This window comes from Chinchilla lanigera, unplaced genomic scaffold (genome assembly GCF_000276665.1).
Source record: "Chinchilla lanigera isolate Chin_1 unplaced genomic scaffold, ChiLan1.0 scaffold00016, whole genome shotgun sequence".
Taxonomy (NCBI): Eukaryota; Metazoa; Chordata; class Mammalia; order Rodentia; family Chinchillidae; genus Chinchilla; species Chinchilla lanigera.
This window is the reverse complement of record NW_004955417.1, coordinates 19,308,767-19,331,075: the sequence shown is the minus strand read 5'-3', so window position 1 is coordinate 19,331,075 and position 22,309 is coordinate 19,308,767. Positions and strand designations below refer to the sequence as shown.

General features: G+C 34.6%; 1 protein-coding gene across 1 annotated transcript in view; it reads left to right on the top strand.

Annotated features, from left to right (window-relative positions):
- Positions 1–22,309, top strand: part of Csmd3 (CUB and Sushi multiple domains 3) — a 1,085,099-nt gene that overhangs the window by 794,715 nt on the left and 268,075 nt on the right. Inside the window, exons 25-27 of the mRNA XM_005381888.2 lie at positions 6,502–6,693; positions 11,282–11,408; positions 13,107–13,309. Coding sequence (XP_005381945.1) covers positions 6,502–6,693; positions 11,282–11,408; positions 13,107–13,309 — 522 coding nt within the window. The remainder of the gene's footprint in view (positions 1–6,501; positions 6,694–11,281; positions 11,409–13,106; positions 13,310–22,309) is intronic.

Below are 22,309 nucleotides of genomic sequence, written 5' to 3'. Positions count from 1 at the left end.
AAAATAGCAGCAACATAGACAAAAATAAAATAAAGCAAAAACAATAAAAATGATACAGCATTTCAAAACAAAATGATAGGAATTAACAGTGGTTATTACATTACATATTGTTATCTTCAACGAAGTTACTCAGATTACCAGATGTAAATCAAACCACTAGAAAGAATAAAAAGTAGCTTCAAAAATACAGTCAGAATTTTAAACATAGAACTCAGTGTATGTACTGGTCAGGTTTTCTGTATCTGAGACAAAATACCTGAGATTCACAACTGAAAGGAGGAGAGGCTTAATTTGATTCATGCTTTCAGAGAATTCAGTCCATGGCTGGCTCCAAGGCAGGAAGCTCTCAGGAAAAGGGCGTGGGGGAATACAGCTGTTCACTTCGGGGCAATCTGGGAAGCAGAGGACACTTCTTATTTACAAATTTTGAGGTGGCAGAATTGACACTTTGTTTTACATATCTTCTCATCTAAATAAAAAGTAATCTAGGAGTAAAGATGTAACTTTGGGGTAAAGCCCCTGCTTTGCATGCATGAGGCCCTGGGTTCCATCTGTAACACCAAAAGAAAAAAAAAAAAAAAAGAGAGAGAGAGAAAAGAAAAAAGAAAAAGAATTCTTGAGTAAAGTCTACTCTTGCAACACTCAAGCTCTAATTAAATAGAATTAAATTGTGAAGTCTTCAATATAATTTTAAAAAATTATTCTGCTTAAAATTAGATATTAAATCCCCAAAATAATTCTTTGGAGGTTAAAATGGTTGTAGAATAAGTAATTTTCACTTATGTACTCGCTTTATTTTAGCTTTAATTAACATTGGTGGTTTCCAACTCATTTCTTTAATGTTTTTACTTAATGTACTTTCTTTTATTTTAACAGCTGATTTCCTTTTTATTTCTTAATTTGAAATTTCTTACATTTGCACATAAAATTAATCCATGTTTATTGACCATTACCCTAGAATTTAACTTTTACACTATTAGATATATGTTTACATTTTAACTAGATTTTTAAAATAAAGCATGGAAGATACTTTTTATTTTAAAACATATCAAAGATATTTTGCTATATATAAAAGTGAATTTTCAAATATAATTTATATTTCCAAGTGATGTGCCTTTTTTGTATGGTTAACTCCTCTTCTTTATAGGAAATCTTGCTGAATTATCATACATGAATACAGGATTTCATAAATAAACTGAGAAAAATTATGTTGAGATTGAAAATCACCTGTTTATTTTTCAATAGACCAAGATAAAAGCTAATAGCAGATGTAGAGATTTTGATTTACTCTAGCATCAAAATGAACTTTAGAGCCATACTTGATGCATATTCTATAAAAACATTTGAATATGTGTAAGAGGAGAAAAAAAAGTGTAACCTTTTTGTAGCAGTGAAGTACCAGAATGAATATAAATGTTTATCTCCTTAGAATAAATCAAAGTAGGTAAGATGAATTAAATATGTGTGTGGATATGCATGTGTGTATGACTGTAAAGGTAAAAATATAACACTGCAATAAATAAATCACCATGAAAAAATTAGAATAATTTCAATATGTGTAAATTCTACATTTACTTGCAAAACATGGGATATATTGCTGATAGACATACAGAAAAAAATTATAGGAGAATAATAAGCTAAGTCAATGATTGCTAGCTCTCAGTAAGGAAAGACTAGAAACGATTAGATAATTATACAAGAGGAACTTTATAATATTTATTTCTGAGGAATATTATTTTTATGAATAAGAATCAATTATATAGATGTTCATCTCAATATTAATATAAATTTATATTAATATTAATTGGGAGCAGCTAGTATATAATACCAGAATCTGAGAGAGTCAGACGGTGAGTTTGTCATATTTTAACTCTTTCATATATTTCAAATATTAAAGATAAATTAGAAATCTTTAGAGAAATACTTTACATGGTGGCATGATAGGAATTAGAAGTTAGTTTAAGTTATTCAAAGTCAAGAGGATGTAGATAATGGGGATTTTTGGTTCACTGTATACTCTAGAAGCTTCCATTTCACCACAGTATGAAATTTCATGGGAAATGAGGAATACTTCTAATTAGAAGTGTGATTTTTTTCATACATATGTTTATTCAATTATCAGGTTCAAGTATTTTGGGTTTCAAAGAAGACTGACAGCTGTACATTTTCATAAAGATAAGACAGTTCTGAATATTCATGTATGAGCAACAGGAGGTCCTCCCAATTTGACTAAATTATGTTGCAGTTTGTAGCTAATACTTTATGTCCTTGTACATTTTCACCTATAATACCAAGTATTATAAACAATCTTAGTTTACGAGGATTGTCTCCATGTATGTTATTAAAGCAATTACCAACTGATTTATAGAATATTCAAATTAAAGTGGGATGAATTTAATAATAAATCTTGAAAGCAGCTTGATTTTCATTTTTATTTGGAGAAGTGATATATGGTAAAACTCAAAAGTGGTTTGTCTTGAATAAAAAACTGAATATTCAAACTGGTAATTTTTTAGCAGAGACACTTTAAATGTACATTTACTATGCAAATCCATGCACAGCAATGTGTCTTGAAATTTTTAACTTTTTGTTTTCACTGTTTCTTCTATGCTTGAAAGACTGACTTCCTTGAATATGTAGTCCCCATATTTTACTTAATATATCACACAGTTAATGATTACTAACTTCTTGCATGGTTCTGTCTGTGAAACTGTTTACATTTGCCTTACTTTAACACATTTTCCCTCAAAATGAGACTTTCATAAATTCTATGGGCCAGGAAGTTCTTGAAAATTTCTTTCTAAAAAATTCTCTCCCAAAATTCAATATCTTACTATTTTATTTTTCTGTTGTGGCTTAGAAATAATTGCCTCTAAAATTCCACACTCAATCATGAGCTTTATTGAACATCTGTTTGTACTGAGACTGTATCACTGGAAAGGGTCCAAGGAACTCCCCAAAGATGAGATGGGGAACATTGACTCATCCTGCCCACTGAACAGGATCCGGTGTATTACTGGGTAGCAGAGTCCCTGTGTTACTGGGAAGTGCCTCCCCACCTGTTAAAGGTGCTGAGTTCTTGTCTTATGATGCCAGACAATGGACTTGAGGACAAAGGAGGTGGAGAGTGGGAAAAGTTTCATTAAGAGAAGCTCCTGGGACATAAGAGGGGTCCCCAAAGTGTGTTGCCTCTAAGGCTCTTTGTCTAGGCTTTCGTATACAGCAAAATCCCAGCACAAGTTACCTTGGGTCAAACTTAAATCAACCTATAGGATTACAAGTACAGTCACTTAGCTGATGTTGATCTAATAGGAAAACAAGACAGATAGCAAGGGTACATAGCATGGGGAAGAACAAAGGCATCTCCAGAAGAGGTGGCAGTGAGGGCCAGAATGTTCTGGTAGGCTGTGCATATGCTTGTTATGTTGTTTCTACATCTGAGAGACGTTGTTCAGGCTTCATGGACTAGATGATGCTAGTTACAGTACAGCTCTGGAATACTGTTTACCTCTGAGGAGGCTTCTAAGCCTAGCCACTGTGTCTCCATCTTGGAACATGGGCTCTCCTAACTTAGCCCTTTACCATAAGCCTGGTTTGCCTCATCTTTGTTCTGACTCTATCTTAGGCCCAGGCTTTTTCTAACTGACCATGGATCTCTACCTAACTTAGGAACCTACAATACCTGACTTCCATGACAGTAAAAGAATTTTCACGATGTGTCAGTAAGAGGCATAAAGGAATTGATTAGGCAGAAGTTTAAAAATACACACTGAAAGAAATAAAGTGTGTGCCTTCAAAATGGAGAGAGGCTTTTATAGCCTGCAACTGGGTATATTTATGGGGAATTTTGGAGTAGAAATCTGTTCAACTTGTGAATCTATAGAAAGAGGGATTTTAATTTACAGATGAAAGCCAACAACAGGTCTTTCTGCAGGGAAGAGTGATGGCCTTATCCCAACTCAATTTTTGTTAGGTAGGAACTGTGGAAAAAAAGGAACAAGTAATTCTATACTGTAGGAAAACAAAGAAATAAAAAACTGATTGTAAGTGAAATCAGAAGTAAATTATTCTGTGGCTTAGCAGAGGAAGGAGTAATTAAGATCCTGTAGAAGAGATTAAGGAGGGCTTCTTGTACTCTTTAAACCAATGTATCTCTCAGCATAAAGAAATTTGAAAAAAAATTAGTACTGGACGCTGTACAAATTCTGGTAACTTTCTGCAACACTGTGACACTCAAGGAAGCCAGCAGTGAGTCAGTGATTTGACACTAGTGTAGAAATATATGCTTTTTAAAAAAGTTTTTTGCTTCATAGTTCAAATCCAGATTAATTTGATGATAGTTCTAATTTGATCATGTCTATAAAAGAGATGCATCATTTTTGATCATTATATAATTTAAGACACAAATAAAAATTATCTTTTCTCCAACCTGTTCACTTAAAATAAGCTATGTGTCTCATGGTTGAAGCTATCTAGAATATTCTTTATGGTCTTCAATTTTGAGAAGCTGATATAATTTGTACCTGAATATCTTTTGTGCATTCTTTATGGAATTAATTCCACACTTTTGCAAATTTTAAAAACAGAAAATCTATTGTTTTGGTTAGTTTTTTCATTGCTGAGAAAAAAAAATACTCAACACCCAAAGTTAAAGAAAGGTTTATTTCAACTCACGCTTTGTAGAGTTTTCAGTTCATAGTTGGCTGTTTCCAAAGCAGGGCAGGACAGCAGATGTGCACGACAAGGGAGAAATAGTCCATGGCATCAAAAGACAGCAGAAAGCAGCAAGAGGTAGCAGCAAGCAGCAGCTGCAATAGCCGCAAGCAGGAGCAGCAATAGCAGCAGCACCAGCAAGAGCACCAGCAGCAAGCTTTCCTTCCCTCTTCCTCTTTACAGTCCATTCTGCTTGTAAGGCTATTGATTGGTGCCTCTCACACCCAGGGTAGAGCTTCCGTATCCCCAGCCTTAACCTCACTATCATACCTTAGTTCACATTCACACATGCTAATCTAGCCACTTTTGAAGCTCCCCACCTAAGAGTGCATTAGGGTTTGGGGGGAACATCTAGATACAGTACAAGCCATGACAACTACCTCGTAAGGAACTTACATTTTCACTTAAATTGAGAAGTATCCTTTCCTAGTCCCTTTAGGATCTTAACAGTGCACTGCATTGCAACTATTGATTTTTTAACACTTGTCTTTATTACTTTCACCCTGAGAATGCACAAGGGATTCTGGATTTAGATAGATTAGTTATTAAGTAATAGAACAGTGATGATGATGCTGCTGGGTCAACCCTTCTTTGATCCAATCTTTCCCCTTGTAGCAAAATGATAAAAACTTGCTGGAAAACTCTTTTACACTAGCGACCAGGGATTCTGTAGCCAGGAAATGTGGTGAATGGGCTGGGGAAGTGACATGCTCTGCTTAAGGCTGCTTTTCCCCTCTCTTTTTCTGAAGAGAGGCAGAAGTTTTTGTTTCTATGAAATGGAGTGAAAAGAATCACAGGTTCAAACTCTACACTTTTGGAATATAAATATATCTCTCCAAGGGATCACTATCCTCCTGTGTCTCCAACTTTTACATCCTACAGATGTCTGAATTTCTCAGCCTCGTCCTCTCCAAGTGTAAACATAATCCTCCTCCATAGTCATGTAAACCTCTCTAGAGATCCTTCTCTAGTCATACAGTTGTAAATTAGCTTCTTAAAGGTCGCCCTCAGCCCAGCACTTCAGTAAATATAAGCAAAAAGCCTCAGCTCTGCAGAAATATTTTCTCCACACTTCACAATGACAACATATAGAAGCTTTCTTGTGTTGTCTGAAAGAATTTTTCAGAAATTTACTTTCTGGACCAAGTAAAATATCAAACTTTGGGATCACTACTTATATTACTTCTTGATATATACAATGATTTAAATGTGAGATTCACTTTCTTCTAAGGTTGTATAAATAAATGTCTAATATTATGTATGTAGTAAACATATTTGCTTCCTGGGCAATGCTGATTTTACATTTCTGATCAGGATTATAAAATTTTGGTGAGATAGTCCTAGAAGTTGTGTTCATAGGGGAGCACCTGTTTCCACTCACATTTCCAACACCAAGTGTATTTCTTCCTCATGCCAACCAATTTTCCAACCCTCTGAAAACCAACCTGATGTCCAACAATTCATTACAGTTCCGACACCACCTGGAGTTAGTGCAGACCCTACAGCTTTAGACGTGAGGCAGGGATCAAGCTTACTGCTTCAAACACTGGTATAGTTATAAAGATCATATCATTGATTAATGCTAAAAATGCAAATTCTAGTTATCAGGGAAAAAAGCTAAGATTATTTTATACTATGAAAAATAAATACACCAAGGATAATATAACTAGGAAAAATATGTGTCATATATGAAATAATAAATAAATGAAATAATAAATGAATGAAATAATTCATGCAGTTTTAAATTCTCCTCCTAAAGTGTTAACCAATTTCTATTTTTACCCCTAGGTTTTGAACTTTCACATTGTGAAGATCCTGGCATTCCACAATTTGGATACAAGATCAGTGACCAAGGCCACTTTGCCGGAAGCACCATCATTTATGGCTGCAATCCAGGCTACACCCTCCATGGCAGCAGTCTGCTCAAGTGTATGACGGGGGAAAGAAGGGCCTGGGACTATCCCCTGCCTTCCTGTATCGGTAGGGTCCTCCTTTGGATTTGTACTAAATGTGTCTATGGAAATAACAGCAAGTTAGGCTCTCCATGGTTAAGTGATTCCCTTTGCCTAAAATCAAACCTCAAATCACAAGTAAAACCTTAACTCAGAAAAATTAATGAAATTTAATGTGTTAAAAGGAAATAGTTGAGAAGTATAAGGGTCCTTTTCCTAATCTTAGCAATGTACGTTTTGAGGAACAATATGATTTGTATGAAGTCATTTTATTTCTGTTCTTCATATAAAATTTAAATCACTACAAAAATTTTAAGACTTTCAATCATACATACTTATTGAATCTCACTGTTATAATTTACAAAATTATTGCACATTTTGGAATTAAGGTGGATTAAAAATAAACTACTCTCAATAACCTCAAAGACATTATTTTTATATGTACCTTAAAACATTTTACAAACTGAACTGGTATTTCTTATGTTTGTACAGTGTAACAATCAATTTCAATATGAAAAGGCACACAAAAGTCAGCAACAGCAGGTTATTGTCCACTTAAACTGGGAGAACAATTATTTTCTCTCTTTTTTCCAGAGATGAGCTACATGTTATTCTTACTGTTTTGTAGATCTGTTAATAAATAACTAGATTTGTAGAGATAGAAAAGTGGATAAAAAGTACAGCTAGTGATCACTTCCTTTTTTATCTTTTTCTATTCTGCTGATCAAGTAGATACCAAGTTGGATAGAAATACTAGGCTAAAAAACATTTTTAACAAACAATAATTCTTGAATAGGGAACAAACACGCAGTGGTTGTTAAGCCATTTTTAATTCTTGATGGCGTTTATGGGGATGCAAATCTGTTCTGGGCCATGCCTACATGGATAAAATTGACTGAACCTTTTATTTTAACAGTTTTATTGAAGTATAATTGATATTTAAAAAGTAACAGTATGTGCTTAATGTTTCCAATGTGAAAAATTTAGAGGCCTAAACCCTTTAGTGCAATTGGAAAAGTTCCATCATTGTATTTATTATGATAAACATAAGAATCACTACAAAACTTGCTAGAATTCATTTAGAAAACAATGAAACACTTTTCATTAAAGGCCTTGTAGGTAATTGTATAGTGTTTCTGATGAGATGAGATCTCTGCTGGTTTATTGAAACACTGTTCACACAGGAAACAAATGTGTTCATCTAACTAAAATGCAATTGCAATGTTTTACTTTCAGATGGCCTCTGAATTTTGACTAGATTATGAAGGTATTATCTAAAATAATAAACAAGCTTAATTATCAAAAGCTTGGGAGTATGCAATATGACCAAAAATTTATCCATTGGCATTTATTTTAAGAAAAATATACCATTGGTTAATTTTCTCTGATAAGAATTCATATTTTGATATGAAGATGAAATATGTGCAGAAAAGCATTAAAAGCTATAATAACACTAAATGATAATCTTGTAAATATTGATTTGCCATGCTGTCCTTAAAATTACAAATTCGGGTATTTTCTGAGTATGTTGAACCAATATGAAGACTTTTTTTCAGGAAAGATTTCAGGAAGAAGGGAAATATGTGCTCTCATGTCAGATGGTTTTAATAACATTTGCATTAATTCACTGCTTTTTATATTTACAAATATTCTAAGTCAAACTTAATGACAATATTGTACAAGATTTCATGGGAATGATAAACTTTATTTTTTTTACTTTTATTATTACATGTTTTCAGTACATAATAATCACATTTCCTGTAGTGAAGTAACATTTAAATTCTTTTTTCTCCTTCCCTCCACTTCCCTTTTATTTTTCCAGCATCAAATTCATTTACGTACTCTTATAAGGCATTATTAAATTAATTATCATGTTTACACATTGCAACCAGACTAATAAGCCAAAGAAAATAAGATGCATGTAGGACAATTATACTAAATCAAGGTACACTTTAAGATACATACATTTTTAATAATAAAGATCAAGCTAAGCCATTTGTAAGCACCTGGACACATGATGAGTAATATTGATGATTTCCAAGAGAGAAGACCAAGTTCTATTTTAAATTGTATTCTTTTCCAACAACAATTAATAATATTACCATTTGACCTAAGGTTATAGTCTTTTCTCTTCATTGACCTTAGATATCTATTGTGGCTGTAATTTTATGTCTGTCATATACAATTTCTTTTCTCAGTTATTTGGATTATTTCTAGGTAATTATGTTTCCAAAGTATTTTGAGAAAACAAACATTAATTTTTAAGGACATAATTGGAGAAATTAGACCTGTATTTCTTCTTTAATGTATTTAATTTTTATCTTGCAAATGTAAGTCTTTCAATATGAAATCCAGTGTTCTAGTACATCATACTGGCTCTTTGGAGGTCAGAAGGCAAGTATTATTTGTAAGAATGGAATGTGGAGATAAAAAAGCTATGTTTAAATTCAGGATACAATACAGTTCACAAAACTCCAATTAACTAAAATTATCCTGAGGAATAAGTATCAACTCTGTTCTCAAAATAATATATTCCAATAATAGTGATCAATCAAAGGACGGGAATTTTTTTTTTTTTTGTACCGGGAATCGAACTCAGGACTTTGGGCTTGCTAGACAGGCTCTTGTGCTACTGGGCAATATCCGCAGCTCAAAGTATGAAAAATTAATTTACAATAGTAATATAGCTATAATTTGTCCAACAAAGGTTTTGTTTAAAAATTAGGAAATACATGTGAGGGTAACATCTCAAATACTAGAGTCTTCTTACTCTAGAAATCACCTATGCTTCATATTATAATTTAAACTCATGTTTTAATACAAAATAATATTCCTTTAGCCCTCGGAGAGTGTGTCAGCCAAGCTTTTCCAAAGAAACCAATAGGGCCGGTGTGGTGGCGCACGCCTGTAATCCCAGCACTCGGGAGCCTGAGGCAGGTGGATCCTAGCGAGTTCAAGACCAGCCTGGGCTACAAAGTGAGTTCAAGGCCAGCCTGAACTGTATAGCGAGACCCTGTCTCAAAAAAAAAAAAAAAAGAAAGAAAGAAAGAAAGAAAGAAAGAAAGAAAGAAAGAAAGAAAGAAAGAAAACACAAAGAAACCAATAGAATTTCTTTCTCTGTCTCTCAAGAAATTTATTTATTTTAACAAATTAATTCATTAGTCGATTTCTTTTAGGGGCTGGCAAGTCCAAAATCTACAGGGCAGACAAATGGGTTGGGAACGGAAGCAGGAGTGGATGCTGCAGTTTTGAAGGACAATATCTTCTCCTTGAAAATAGTTTTTGCTCTTAAAGGTCTTTCAGTGGATCAAATGAAGCTCACATGCATTAATGATATTTAATCTCCCTTACTTAGTGTAAACTGATTATAGATGTTAACCACATCTACTAAATACTTTGACACTTAGATTAGCATTTGATTAACTAACTGGGACTGTACCCTATTTACACAAAATACTAATTATCACAGTGTCGTGCAATATAATATCTAATATGTTTGAAGCAAATCTGAATATATGGGATTAACACATTTGAGACAGTAGATTCTAAGGAAAACCAAATTTCCTCGAATGATAAAATCTTCTGTCTTTGGCATTTTTTGATCTAATAATAAAAGATCCAAACAAAAAATGTATTTTATCTATTCAATTTAAGGCAGATAGAAAGCACTGAGAGAATAATAAACCAAAATACTGAAATATCATCAAACATTTAAGAAAAAAAGAAAATTGTTTTGTGTGTTTTATGGCTGCAGGATAATCTGAAGTTTTTTGAAATATGTAGTGGATTACAGAGCACTTTCCTTATTTTTTAGGATCTAGAGTTGTAGATCAATATACTCAGTAAAATACTCACTTTCGCTTTTCTCCAATCCAGAGTTCTTTCTAGACTGTCTACCCAGCACAATAAAATCACTTCAGACATCGCTATAATATTTAGAAGTATTAATATGGAGAGGAAATCTCTCAACAGATAAAATTTTAATTACATTGTATGAAAATACATTTTTAATTTGATAAGTTTTAACAAAAAATAGAGATAACATTAAATCAAAACCAACCCAGCCTTACCCGAATTTTTTTTTAAAAAGCTAATAAAAATGCCACTTTGACGTTTGGGAGATTGGAAAGGAACGAGATTGGAGTGATTTAAAGGAGAATAAAAGGGCAATGAAATTTAGAATGCCTCAGGGACCACAGTAAAAATTAGTTTTTCTCGGAGGTGGGGTAGCGAGATGATGAATTATTCAGCCTGCAATTCACTAGCAGTGAGCAGCTTACCATCTGTTTTCCCTTTCACAATTATTACTTAAAAATACATCTTTAAACGTTTTGAAGCCTAACTTACAGGCTTTATGTCTGACCTCTTTTTATTCCTTAGCTAAGTTGTTTCGTTGTCTTTTCTGCAATCTAACTAGAGGCGATCTTATTTTATTGTACAATATATTCTTCCTTCAATTAAGAGCTTAATCTGAGAAGGTTTAGGTAAATGGTTACTTTAGGAAAGGGACATCAATCTTTTTTCTCCTTAATGTGAAAAACTATGTACTCTTCAGAGATTTGTAGATTGTTTTGCAGACTGCCATTAACTTGGGACTTCATTTTTTATTTTATTAGCTGAGTGTGGAGGGCGTTTTAAAGGAGAATCTTCAGGAAGAATCTTATCTCCTGGTTATCCCTTTCCCTATGACAATAACCTGCGCTGCATGTGGGTGATTGAAGTGGATCCAGGAAACATTGTCAGGTAAGCACATTCTGTTTTCTCCTTTCAAACGAACCTGCTTTTTCTGATCAGTACGTATATGTACTACCAATGAGTATCAACATTTTTCAATACTATTAACAATGGCTAAGGAAAACCTAGTTTTCATTTTTGCAAATATGAAAAAAAGTTCATTTGCTTGGATTATTGATATTTGGGCTGCAGCAATAAAGCACATCACCCCTTAGAAGGAAGCTGTTTATAGTTCTAAGAGGGTATAGAGTTTGAGAATTTTTCCTGTTTTTTGTGGGCTTTGCTTTTTCAATTCTTGATTTAGTTAGACACTATCTCAAAATAAAAAAAAATAATAATAAGAAGAAGAATTGGCCATGTAGCTCAGTACAAAGGCTCTGGGTTCATTTCTTAGTACTGCAAAAAGTATACAAAGTTATTCAATTCACTATGGCTAAGTGCAACTGTAACATTCAGAAGAAATAAGAGGATGAGTCCCTGAAACTGCCGTTCTTTCCTGGCCCCAGGCACATTTCTCGAGCAGCCGCCCGTTGGCCCTTTAATCATGTTGGATTTCCTTTGCTGCTGAGCTTAGGTGGCGCTCACAATTCTTCACACCGCTGTCCCTCAGAAGAGTGCAGAACCATCGCCTTCCGGATCACCTCAGCCGGGTTTCCAAGGCTATCACATACTTTCAGTCCCAGGTTACGACTATGGCTTTGGCTGCAAATGGATTACTAAATGAACAAATTCTCCTTGACATGTAAACTGGGCAGTGTGTTATTGTTCGTGTATCATGACGTTAATTTTTGAGAAGTGCTACTTAATATAAATGACATTTCAGACAACCTTCCAGGCAGTGCACTCCTGCAGGTGACTGGATGGGTGCACCTGGACCAGCACCTCACTTTGCAGGACAATGCACAGAACTCACATCAGGCTACCCTGGACCGATTCCCAGCTCACTTTTCTTTAGTGCAAATCATGCATGTTTATTTAAATAGTACTGTTAAACTCAAGAATACTAAATTTGGTATTACAGTGACATTTTTAATTAAAGATCAATATTTACTATTAATATTGCATCCAAACTTAAAGCCATCACCATTCATATATGCAACATAAACATGTACATAAAGTTAAGCATGTTGCTATAACTGAATAGCTAATTTTTACACTTGGCACAAAAAGTATCAGATACAAATTTTGCCTCAATTCGACATAGAACAGATTTAACATGAAACAGTAGCAAAACAAGGATGGGGGCATCAATTCAAGTTCAGCTCATGACTCAGCCAGCCTTTGAGCAATTATTTAGTGTATCTAAACTTCAATTGCCACATTTACTAAATAAAAGTAAAAATGTTACCACTCTATCAATTAAACCAAGAAAATATGGTAATGAATTTTGCTCTATGCCTGCTACATTGAAAGTCCTCTATAAATATCGCTTTGGAACACCACAAATATAGAAACCCTGAAAAGGACATATACCAGAAGTTTCTGTGATTTATAAAAGCGATGAAATAATGTTTTAAATCATATTATAAAGAAATAAATTACACTGCCCCAAAAGATTGTTTACCAGGTTGTATATGTTCTCTACAAAGTTCATTTTTTTAACTCAGAAAAAAGGAATATCTACTGAAAGCACAAGGCATGTGTGTTCTATTCCTTATTTAAAATTGAATATTTGTAATAATCAGATATATATGTTTCTTCCCCCAGCCTACAGTTTCTTGCTTTTGATACTGAAGCATCACATGATATACTCCGAGTTTGGGACGGCCCACCAGAAAATGAGATGCTTCTAAAGGAAATCAGTGGATCCCTTATCCCCGAAGGAATCCACAGCACCCTCAACATAGTGACCATCCAGTTCGACACAGATTTTTATATCAGTAAATCTGGATTTGCCATTCAATTCTCAAGTGAGTGCTTCTTTTTCCATTTTTTTAAAGACAAAAAGGGGATGCTACTTAATAGTCCTGTAAAATTGATTGTTCCAGATTGGGGTTTTAAAATGTTAACCATCCTAAGTGTTCTCCCTTCTACTATTCCTTTTCCTCTACATGTACGGTCAAATATAGCTGGAAAAAAGAAATGCAATTAATTTTGAATATTACTATTTATAATTTCTTTCCAATTGTTGAAGTAACTATTCTTAAAGTAAAGCAGTGCTAAAATAATTCAGCTAAGGAAGTAATTCTAGGACAAGGCTCGTGCAAGTTGAGCATTTTCCATCCAAAATACTTGGGGTCAGGAGCGTTTTAGATTGCAGATTTTTTCAAGTTTTGAAGTATTTACGTATATCTTGTGAGACATTAGGTGAAGTTCAAACCCAAAATTCATCTATGTTTCATGTATACCTTATACAGATCTCCAAGCCATAAGTTTATGTGATAGTTTTAGCTCATCTATATTTTAACTATAGCCAATCACATGAGGTCAAATATGCAATTTTTCAGATTTGGAGCATTTCATGTTCACAAATTAAGAAATGCTGAAACTGTAAGCTGGACATATCCTAGTACCATAATATTTTAAAATATGGTGTTTTGTAGATAATGAAGTAAATGAATAGTTGTTATTACAGATAAATCTGTATTTACATTAATTTTATTTTTCTTCTGTTAAAGGTATGAATTGTATATCCACACATCTGTTTAACAAAATAGTTTAGACTTTTTAAATTAAAATGTGAATATTTTAACATTTAACATCTATACCAGTGAAAACACCCTCAGGGAAATAATAATTAATGTTCTTAGCTTGTTTTGTTTACACTAAGTGACTACATATATGTTATTCTGAAAATGGAATTTTACTGTAATGGTTAGAGAAAATGAATGAAGATTTAAAATTTCTAAAGGATAATTTTACTTTTATTGACAACATATTATTTCTTTGAGAAAATGGCCTAATGGATCACTTATTTGTATAATCTTAAAAAATTCTATTAATCTATCAACATTTGCAAAATCATCTGTGGAATGGGTAAAACCTAGTTATCAAACTAGTAGGTCAAAGCAGTAGTTTGAAATAATTAACACTGATGAATTGCTTTATATTCCATAAACAAAGCTCACATGAGTGAAAGAACTCCAAGAGTCAACATCTGTTAGAAAAATCTTTTATATTGGTTCTTTCTACATTCTGCACCTAGCAATTCTTCTGTTTTTTTAACCTTAAGTTGATTGTAATGTTTCCCCTTTAAATAGTTACTGTATTGTGATTAAAAATCTGTGTACAGTAATGTGGAAAAGTGCTTCAGGTGTAGTGTTTGTGATCATGAAGATGCATATTTGGTTTATATAGACTAATTTCTGTGCATTTCTAGGAATTTTTACTGAAGATTTACCTATAGATTTAGTAGTGCCTTTTTGCACTTATTGTGTTTATCACATAAATTATAGTTATAGTAACTAAATATTACTGTACAACTTTAATAAATCTACTTTCATGTGATTGAAGATGAGTGGAAATTTATATTAATGATCTGTGTCTTAACACTTAATTCTTGATGTTATTGTTAATAGCATTAATTAGAGCAAATTAGCCTATTAAAATGTCTTTTTTAATACAGATTTACATAGATTTCTAAGTGCTAGGATTTCAAGTCAAAATATTTTGTCGTATATGAGGTCTTCCTTAGTGCCAAGAGTCACCTTAAGTGCTTTATATATGTGAACTCAGTTAATCCTTAGAAATGCTATGTAAAATATGGTGTATTATTTCCAATTCCCAAATATATACATACACTGAAGTTCAGAAAGTTAATTAACTTGTCATATTTCTAGCACATGCCTGGAGATATAACTCATACCCACATGTGTCTGAAAGCAGATAAATATATCATGTTTTGTACATAGTAAATGCTAAGCAATTAACACTATTATTCAGGCATTATGCAGGATACAAGTGTTAATTTGCTAGGGGAAATAAAAAGCTTCCAGTCATGCACAATCAGCTGCAATGAAATTCTTTATCTTAATCACTTTGCTCCTAATTATGATACCAAGGACTCCATTAAAGGTCACCTTTAAAAAGCAGGTTTTGTATACAAATACCCACTGATAAGAAACAAACAACTAGAGTTCATGCATGCCCGTTTAACATAGACAGTTGTTACCTTTGGTTCTAGCCATTTTGCCCATAGGCAACAGGCTAATTCTAAGTTAGAAATGGAAGGAAGAGATGTTATAAAAAGTTATCTAACTTTCAAAGGAACAAATAGTACTAAAAGCAATGTAAATGAACCATACAGTGACTAATTATCTGCTCTTCTGGGCCAAATTTAGTTTTCAGGTTGTTGATGGCTACTTCAATGCTCACCTAATTCTTCTTCCCTGGATAATCCATTTTATCCTATTCATTCATTCATTCATTCATTCATTCATTCATTCATTCATTCATTCATTCATCATTCAACATTCATTCATTCAAGGAGAGGTCAAGGGCCAGACATTAAATATATTTATCTTCATTTTGTCTCCAAAGTATTTTCAAATACCTCTTCCTGATTATGATTCAGGCAAATCATAATCTCACACACACACACGCACACGCACATGCATGCACGCGTGCACGCGTGCACACACACACTGCTGTTTTCTAGCACTGAAATCTCACCTTGAAAGTAATTTCTGCTCCCTCGTATTTAAATGCTGCTCAAGCTACCAAACATACAATCAAGACTTTTTCTTTGGAAAAGATTTTCTGATTGTTTCATCTCATGCGCCTTGCACTAATTCTAATTTCTTTTCCAAATAAAGATGCAAATGTATGATTTACCAATTCCTTCTTCTGAGGATATTCATTATGTGATCCTCGTTCCTCTAAATATATGATGAGTTCCTTTGTCTCCGCAAATATCTTAAAAAGATTTTGTTGGGGAAATTATATAACCTAAGGACCAAATTTAACGAATTTTTACATTAAAGAGGGAAGTATTAAAAAGTATACCTAAAAACAGGCCTAAGTCTGGACAGTCCTACAATCAGGATGTTTCGTCGTTTCAATGGTCAGATGTTTATTCATCAGCCCTTCACGATCCAGCACCCCATTCCCATTCCTCTTTTGAGCAAACAGCAGTTTGAAAGACAAAATAATTAAAACTAAAGAGAGTGTATCAGGAAAGGATAGCAGAGCGAAATGCAATCAATGACATGTATTTCACCAAACTCGGTGAAAAGTAAATTTAACTGAAATGTAGGTCACATACCAACTTCATAATCCTCACCGAGCCCCCATCAGCAGCCTCATGACTTCTACTTCACGTTGCACTCATCCTTTGTAGGCGCTTTGCTTCTTGCTGGTAGAGTTCGCACAGCACTTTTGCGTAATCAGAGCTACTTAAGGCTGACACTGGCACCTCACGCTGTCCTATGCGCCGTCCTTGGTTCTCAGCAGTCAGCTGCTCTATCCCCTGCTTAAATTTGTAATCTGCCTGCCTTGTTCTCCTTCAGTTCCAGGGGGAAGACATCACTGGGTATCACTCTGTCATTTGCCCACAGAATAGTTGATTTGGATGGAGCACTTTCTGTGCTTGTCACTCTTTGACCTCTCTGTTAAGAATCTGTCCCTGCTGGGTAATACAAAGTACGAAGGCTGGTAGCTCAGCGCGTTGAAAATTCTCAAGGAAATGGATCCTTTACCAGGAGAGGCTGAAGTGCCCGGTCTTAAAGGACGGCATGGTGCTCCTGCTTTGTTCATAGGCTCATTATTTGTCCCACACAGCTATAATAGTCAGCGAGCCACTTACTTCCTCATCCCTCCAGCCAAGCTTTTCTCCACATTTCTGCCCGACTGAGCTTACTGCAACCCAAATTGCCCCTCAGTCCTCAGTACAAAATTATTCAGTGACCTGTGGTTCTAAACTCAGAGCTCTGGCATTATGTTTAAAATTTCCACGACGCGTACCCGGCCTGCTTGCAGTCCCCACCCGTTCACTATCTAGATGCATCCAGTTAGCTACATGACCCTCAAGAATAATATCTTTTCACATTTCTATGTCTTTTGCAAACTATCTTCCATATTCATGGAACATTTATGCCCACGTTCAAAATCTGTGTGTTCTTGGCCAATTTCCACACCTCCTATCAAATGATGCTTCTAGTATCAGTGACATCCTAGGCAGAATGGTTGACTTCTGTGTTTGCATGGCACTGTTCCCATGGGCACACTGTATTAGAACTACTGTGTACCCCGGTGAGCACAGCATAGTCCTGGTTTGTAGTTGTAGTCCTAGCATCCTGACTTATTTGACATCTGAGTGGTATTTTCCCATTTTTGACAAATTACCAGTATTAACATTTCAGTTAGAATAAGCCACAGAGTATATAATTAGATACCAATTTTGTGTTTGGTCATCTCTGGGTGTATGTGATGTACATTTCTGGTGCTCAGAGACATTAAAACAAATAGTTAAAAATGTGTTACAAATTCTCATAATTGGTATCTATCTCCCAGTGTCTTCCAGATGTCAGGTAATACACACCTTCCTTTCAAGGACCACATGTAGGACACTTACAGATAAAATAAAATTTTCTCAGATCTGAATCAGTAAACTTTTCTTATCCTGAATGCTACTAGAAGAAACATTTGACAAGATTGCTTTGACAGCTGCTTTGGTATAACAGCCAGATATGCCACAATGTTTATTATAATTTAAAAGTTACACAAAACTGCCACATTGTGAATAGTCAGACTTCCTGAGAAATATGTGTTCTTGAACTATGTGGAGAAATAGACCTTAAGAAGTTGAGTTATACACCCATAAAATATAATCAGAATGTTCTTTGCATGATGTACTTGCTGTGTTTTACATAGTGTAAGTTCAAATCCAAGTATTTTATCAGAACATCACTCTTCACTTTGTGATACAATTCTGTAAGGACAATGGGATTTTTTAAGCACATGTTTAATGGAAAAGTGTGTATTGAATATTCATTTCTTAAGAAAGCTGATGTCCTCAAGGATTCTTAGCAGGAGAGCCAGTTCAGCAGATGTGGCTGTGAAGAAAAGTCCAAGCAGAGATCACAGATAACATCACACAAAACTTTCCCTTGCAAAACCTGAAACAAAACTCTCAGAGACAGCAGGAAGGGATAGAAAGTAACCTTTTTATTGCTATTTATACATCTAGGCATTTTAGTTGGTTCAGAAATACACTGAGTTTCACATAATTTCACCTCAGTAAAACATTTAAATAAGCGATAAACTTTTTGTGAGTGGCTAACGACGCTGATCATTTTTCTTCATGACCAAAAGTTAGTGGAATATTGCATTAAATGAGACATTATTGCTTTGTGTTTTGGTTTACCATTTTATAAGCTAGTGAGTAGGGCAGGCATACACGCTAAAACACAAAACATAAGTAAATGATGATTGTAAGCCAGGAAAAGCTACTAAGTACATCTTCAGCATTTCCAATACCTGATATATTCATATGTCCAGATCATTTTAAAGTATCTGTCTGCAACAACAGTTTTCTTCATTTCTTTTCATTATGATCAGAACAATTGACCTGTGTACACATCTGTAATCCCAGCTCCTGGGGAAGCTGAGGCAGGGAGATTGAATGTTACAGGCCAGCATAGGTAATTTAGTGAGTCTTTCTCAAAAGCAACAGCAGTAAGAACAACAACAATATGTAGACTGGCATTTGACGGAGTCACCCCAGTCCTGAAATGAAAGTTAACATGAGGTCTACCTTTTTAGTGACTTTTAATGTGTTGAATACATTATTGTTCACTATAAATGTGGCATTTTACAGTAGATATCTAAAGCTCATTCATCCTGCTCAACTGAAACATTGCGCCCATTGTTGAATCCTGCTATCCCTACTGTCCTCCAGGACCTGGTTACAGCAGTTCCTGAATTTGACTGTTTTGTTAACTTCCCATAACTTGAAACATGTAGTGTTTATCTTGCAGTGGTTGGCTTATTTGATCAGATTTACTATTTTAAGAATGACCCATGTCATCACTTATTTCTTTCTAACACTGAAATATTTCATTCTAAGTATTCTCTTCAAGCTGGGCACGGTGGCGCACGCCTGTAATCCCAGCACTCGGTAGGCTGAGGCAGGAGGATGGTTGCGAGTTTGAGGCCATCCTGGGCTACAAAGTGAACTTGAGGCCAGCTGGAACTGCATAGCAAGACCCTGTCCCAAAAAGACAGAAAAAAAAAAGAAAAAAAAAAAAAACAGATTAAGTATTATTTCCTGTCTATAGACCATGTTTCTCTGCCTATAAACACCAAGGCTGCTTCTGTGACTTAGCTACTGAGAACAGTGCTGCAATAAATGCAGGAGTGTTAATATCTTTAACACATACTGATTTCAATTTTTTTGGATAAAATCTAGGAAATAAATTGAATGTTAACTACTTTACTGTAGTTTTTGTTTGTTTGTTTGTTTGTTTGTTTTTTCTGGTACCGGTAATCGAACTCACAACCTTGCCCTTGCCAGGCAGGCACTGTGCCTCTGAGCTAAATCCCCAGCCCCTGTAGTTTTTCACTTTTTCAGTTTTTTGAAGAACTCCCATCCTGTTTCTTAGGATAGCTGCACAGTTTTTTCTTCCCACACTGTGCAAGTGATTCAAACTTGTATACATTCTGCCAATTCATTTTCTTTGTGTGTGTGGTTTTGCACTACTGGAGATAAAACCCAGAGCCTTCCCAATGAGGTAGACCTCCAGCCCTTCTTTATTTTTTATTTTGAGACAAGGTCTCTTTAAGTCTCTAAGCTCTCTAGCGTGGGCTGGAGCTTGAGCTCCTGCCTTCACTTCTCACATTGCTGGGATTATAGGTGTGCCTTAGTTACTTCCTCACTGCTGGAACAAAATCTCTGACATACACAATTTAAAGGGGGTAAGCTTTATTTGGCTCACAGTTTGTAATGGTGTCAGCCCATAGTTGGTTGGCTCCAGGGCAGGGTGGCATGGCATGGCAGAGCAGACTTGCTCATGGCATGGTAGACAGGAAGCAGAGAGATCAAGGGAAGATGGAGGGAGATTTAAGGGCCCACCTTCTCTGACCAGGCTTCACCTCTCCGCATCATAGTCAGCTCGGAAGTCTTCACTGAACTAACCCCTGATGAGTATCATGCCCCTACGGTCCAATCACCCCCTCAAACCCCTGCTATGAGCTCATGAAGCTTTGAGAGGACATCAAGATATAAACCATAATATGACCTGTGCCATCACACCTGGCTAATGCTTGTCATTTGTTGTTGTTGTTTTGGACAATATCATCCTGGAAGTTATAAGGCGATATATCATTATATTTTGATTTGTGTATCCTTTATGCTTAGTGATATGAACCACCTTTTCATATGTTGATCATTTCTGCCCCTTCTTTGGAGAAATGTCTGTTCAAGTTCTTAGTCCTTTTTGAATTATCTGATTTGCCTTTTGCTATTTGTTTGTAGGGATCCTTGTATATTTTGATATTACTCTCTCACCCAGCTTGTATGCATGAAAAGTATTTTCTCTCTTCTCACAGATTTCTGTTTCATTCTGTTGTTTCTTTTGCTGTGAAAAATCTTTGCATTTGGACGTAGCTCTTGTGTTTATTTTTGCCTTTGCTGCCTGTGTTTTTGGTGTCACTTCCATGTCACTGCCATGATCAATGTCGTGAAGTTTTTCCCCCTGTTTTCTTACGGGTGTTTTAGTTTCAGGTCTTACATTAAAGTCTGTACTCCATGTTGAGTTCATTTTTATGAATCATGTAAGAGTTCAATTTCATTCCTTTACAAGTAGACACCCAGTTTTCCAAACATAACTTGCGAAAGATATTATCCTTTCGTCACAGTGCATTCCTGATAACCTTATCAAAAACTCAATCAACAAAGGTGCGGTAGTGGTGCATGCCTGTAATCCCAGCACTGTGGAGACTGAGGCAGGAGGATTGCTCTGAGTTTGAGCCAGCCTGGGCTATACAGTGAGGTTAAGGACAACCTGAACCACAGAGCAAGACCCTGTCTCAAAAAAGCAAAGCAAAGCAAAGCAAAACAAAACAAAAAAATAATCAAAAGTACATGAATTAATTTATTTCTGATTTGTCTATTCTGTCTATTGTTCTAGATGTCTATCTTTATACAATAGCTTGAAGTTTATTCTAGCTTACTATATATATATTTGAATATATATTCATATATATATTTTCAAATATATATATATATTTGAAATCAGAAACTTTGATGCCTCCTGGTTTGTTTTTTCAAAGATTGATTTTATTACTGAGATGTTTTGTGTTTTGAGATGAATTGCAGAATTGTTTTTTTAAATTTTCATTTCAATATGTCATTGCACTTTCTTTTTTCTTTTTTCTTTTTTTTTTTTTTTTTTGGTACTGGAAATTGAACTCATGATATTGCAATTGCCAGGCAGGTGCTTGCACCACTGTGCTATATCCCCAGCCCCTGATTTTCTTTTTTCTTAACCAATCTTGCACACTTGAATTTGGTAATCAAAATGACTGATCTGAAAACAACAATATGCAGTATAATAACAATTGTTGAATTCCTACCATCTTGTATGGTGAAGCTCTGCATCATTTCCAATGTTTTTTTATTACTTGTTACTGTCTTTGATTGTTTGATCAATCTTATATTCTTATGTCTGGTGGACTGAGCAACTTCACTGAAGATAACAGTATATAATGTAGCAACCTTTGTTAATTCCTATCATTTTGCTTTGAGGTCATGTATTATTTTTGTGGTTTTTGTGTTGTTTTGATTTTGTCTTCATTGTTGTTTTGTTAGTTTTTAAATTTTTAAAATAAAAATAAATAAATAAATACATGTCATTGGGATTTTGACAGAGATTATTTTAAATCTGTAGATCACTTTGGGTGTTTATAGCCATTTTAATAACTGTAAAGGCAGATCCTATATTCATTTGTTTGTATCTTTTTGAATTTTGTTC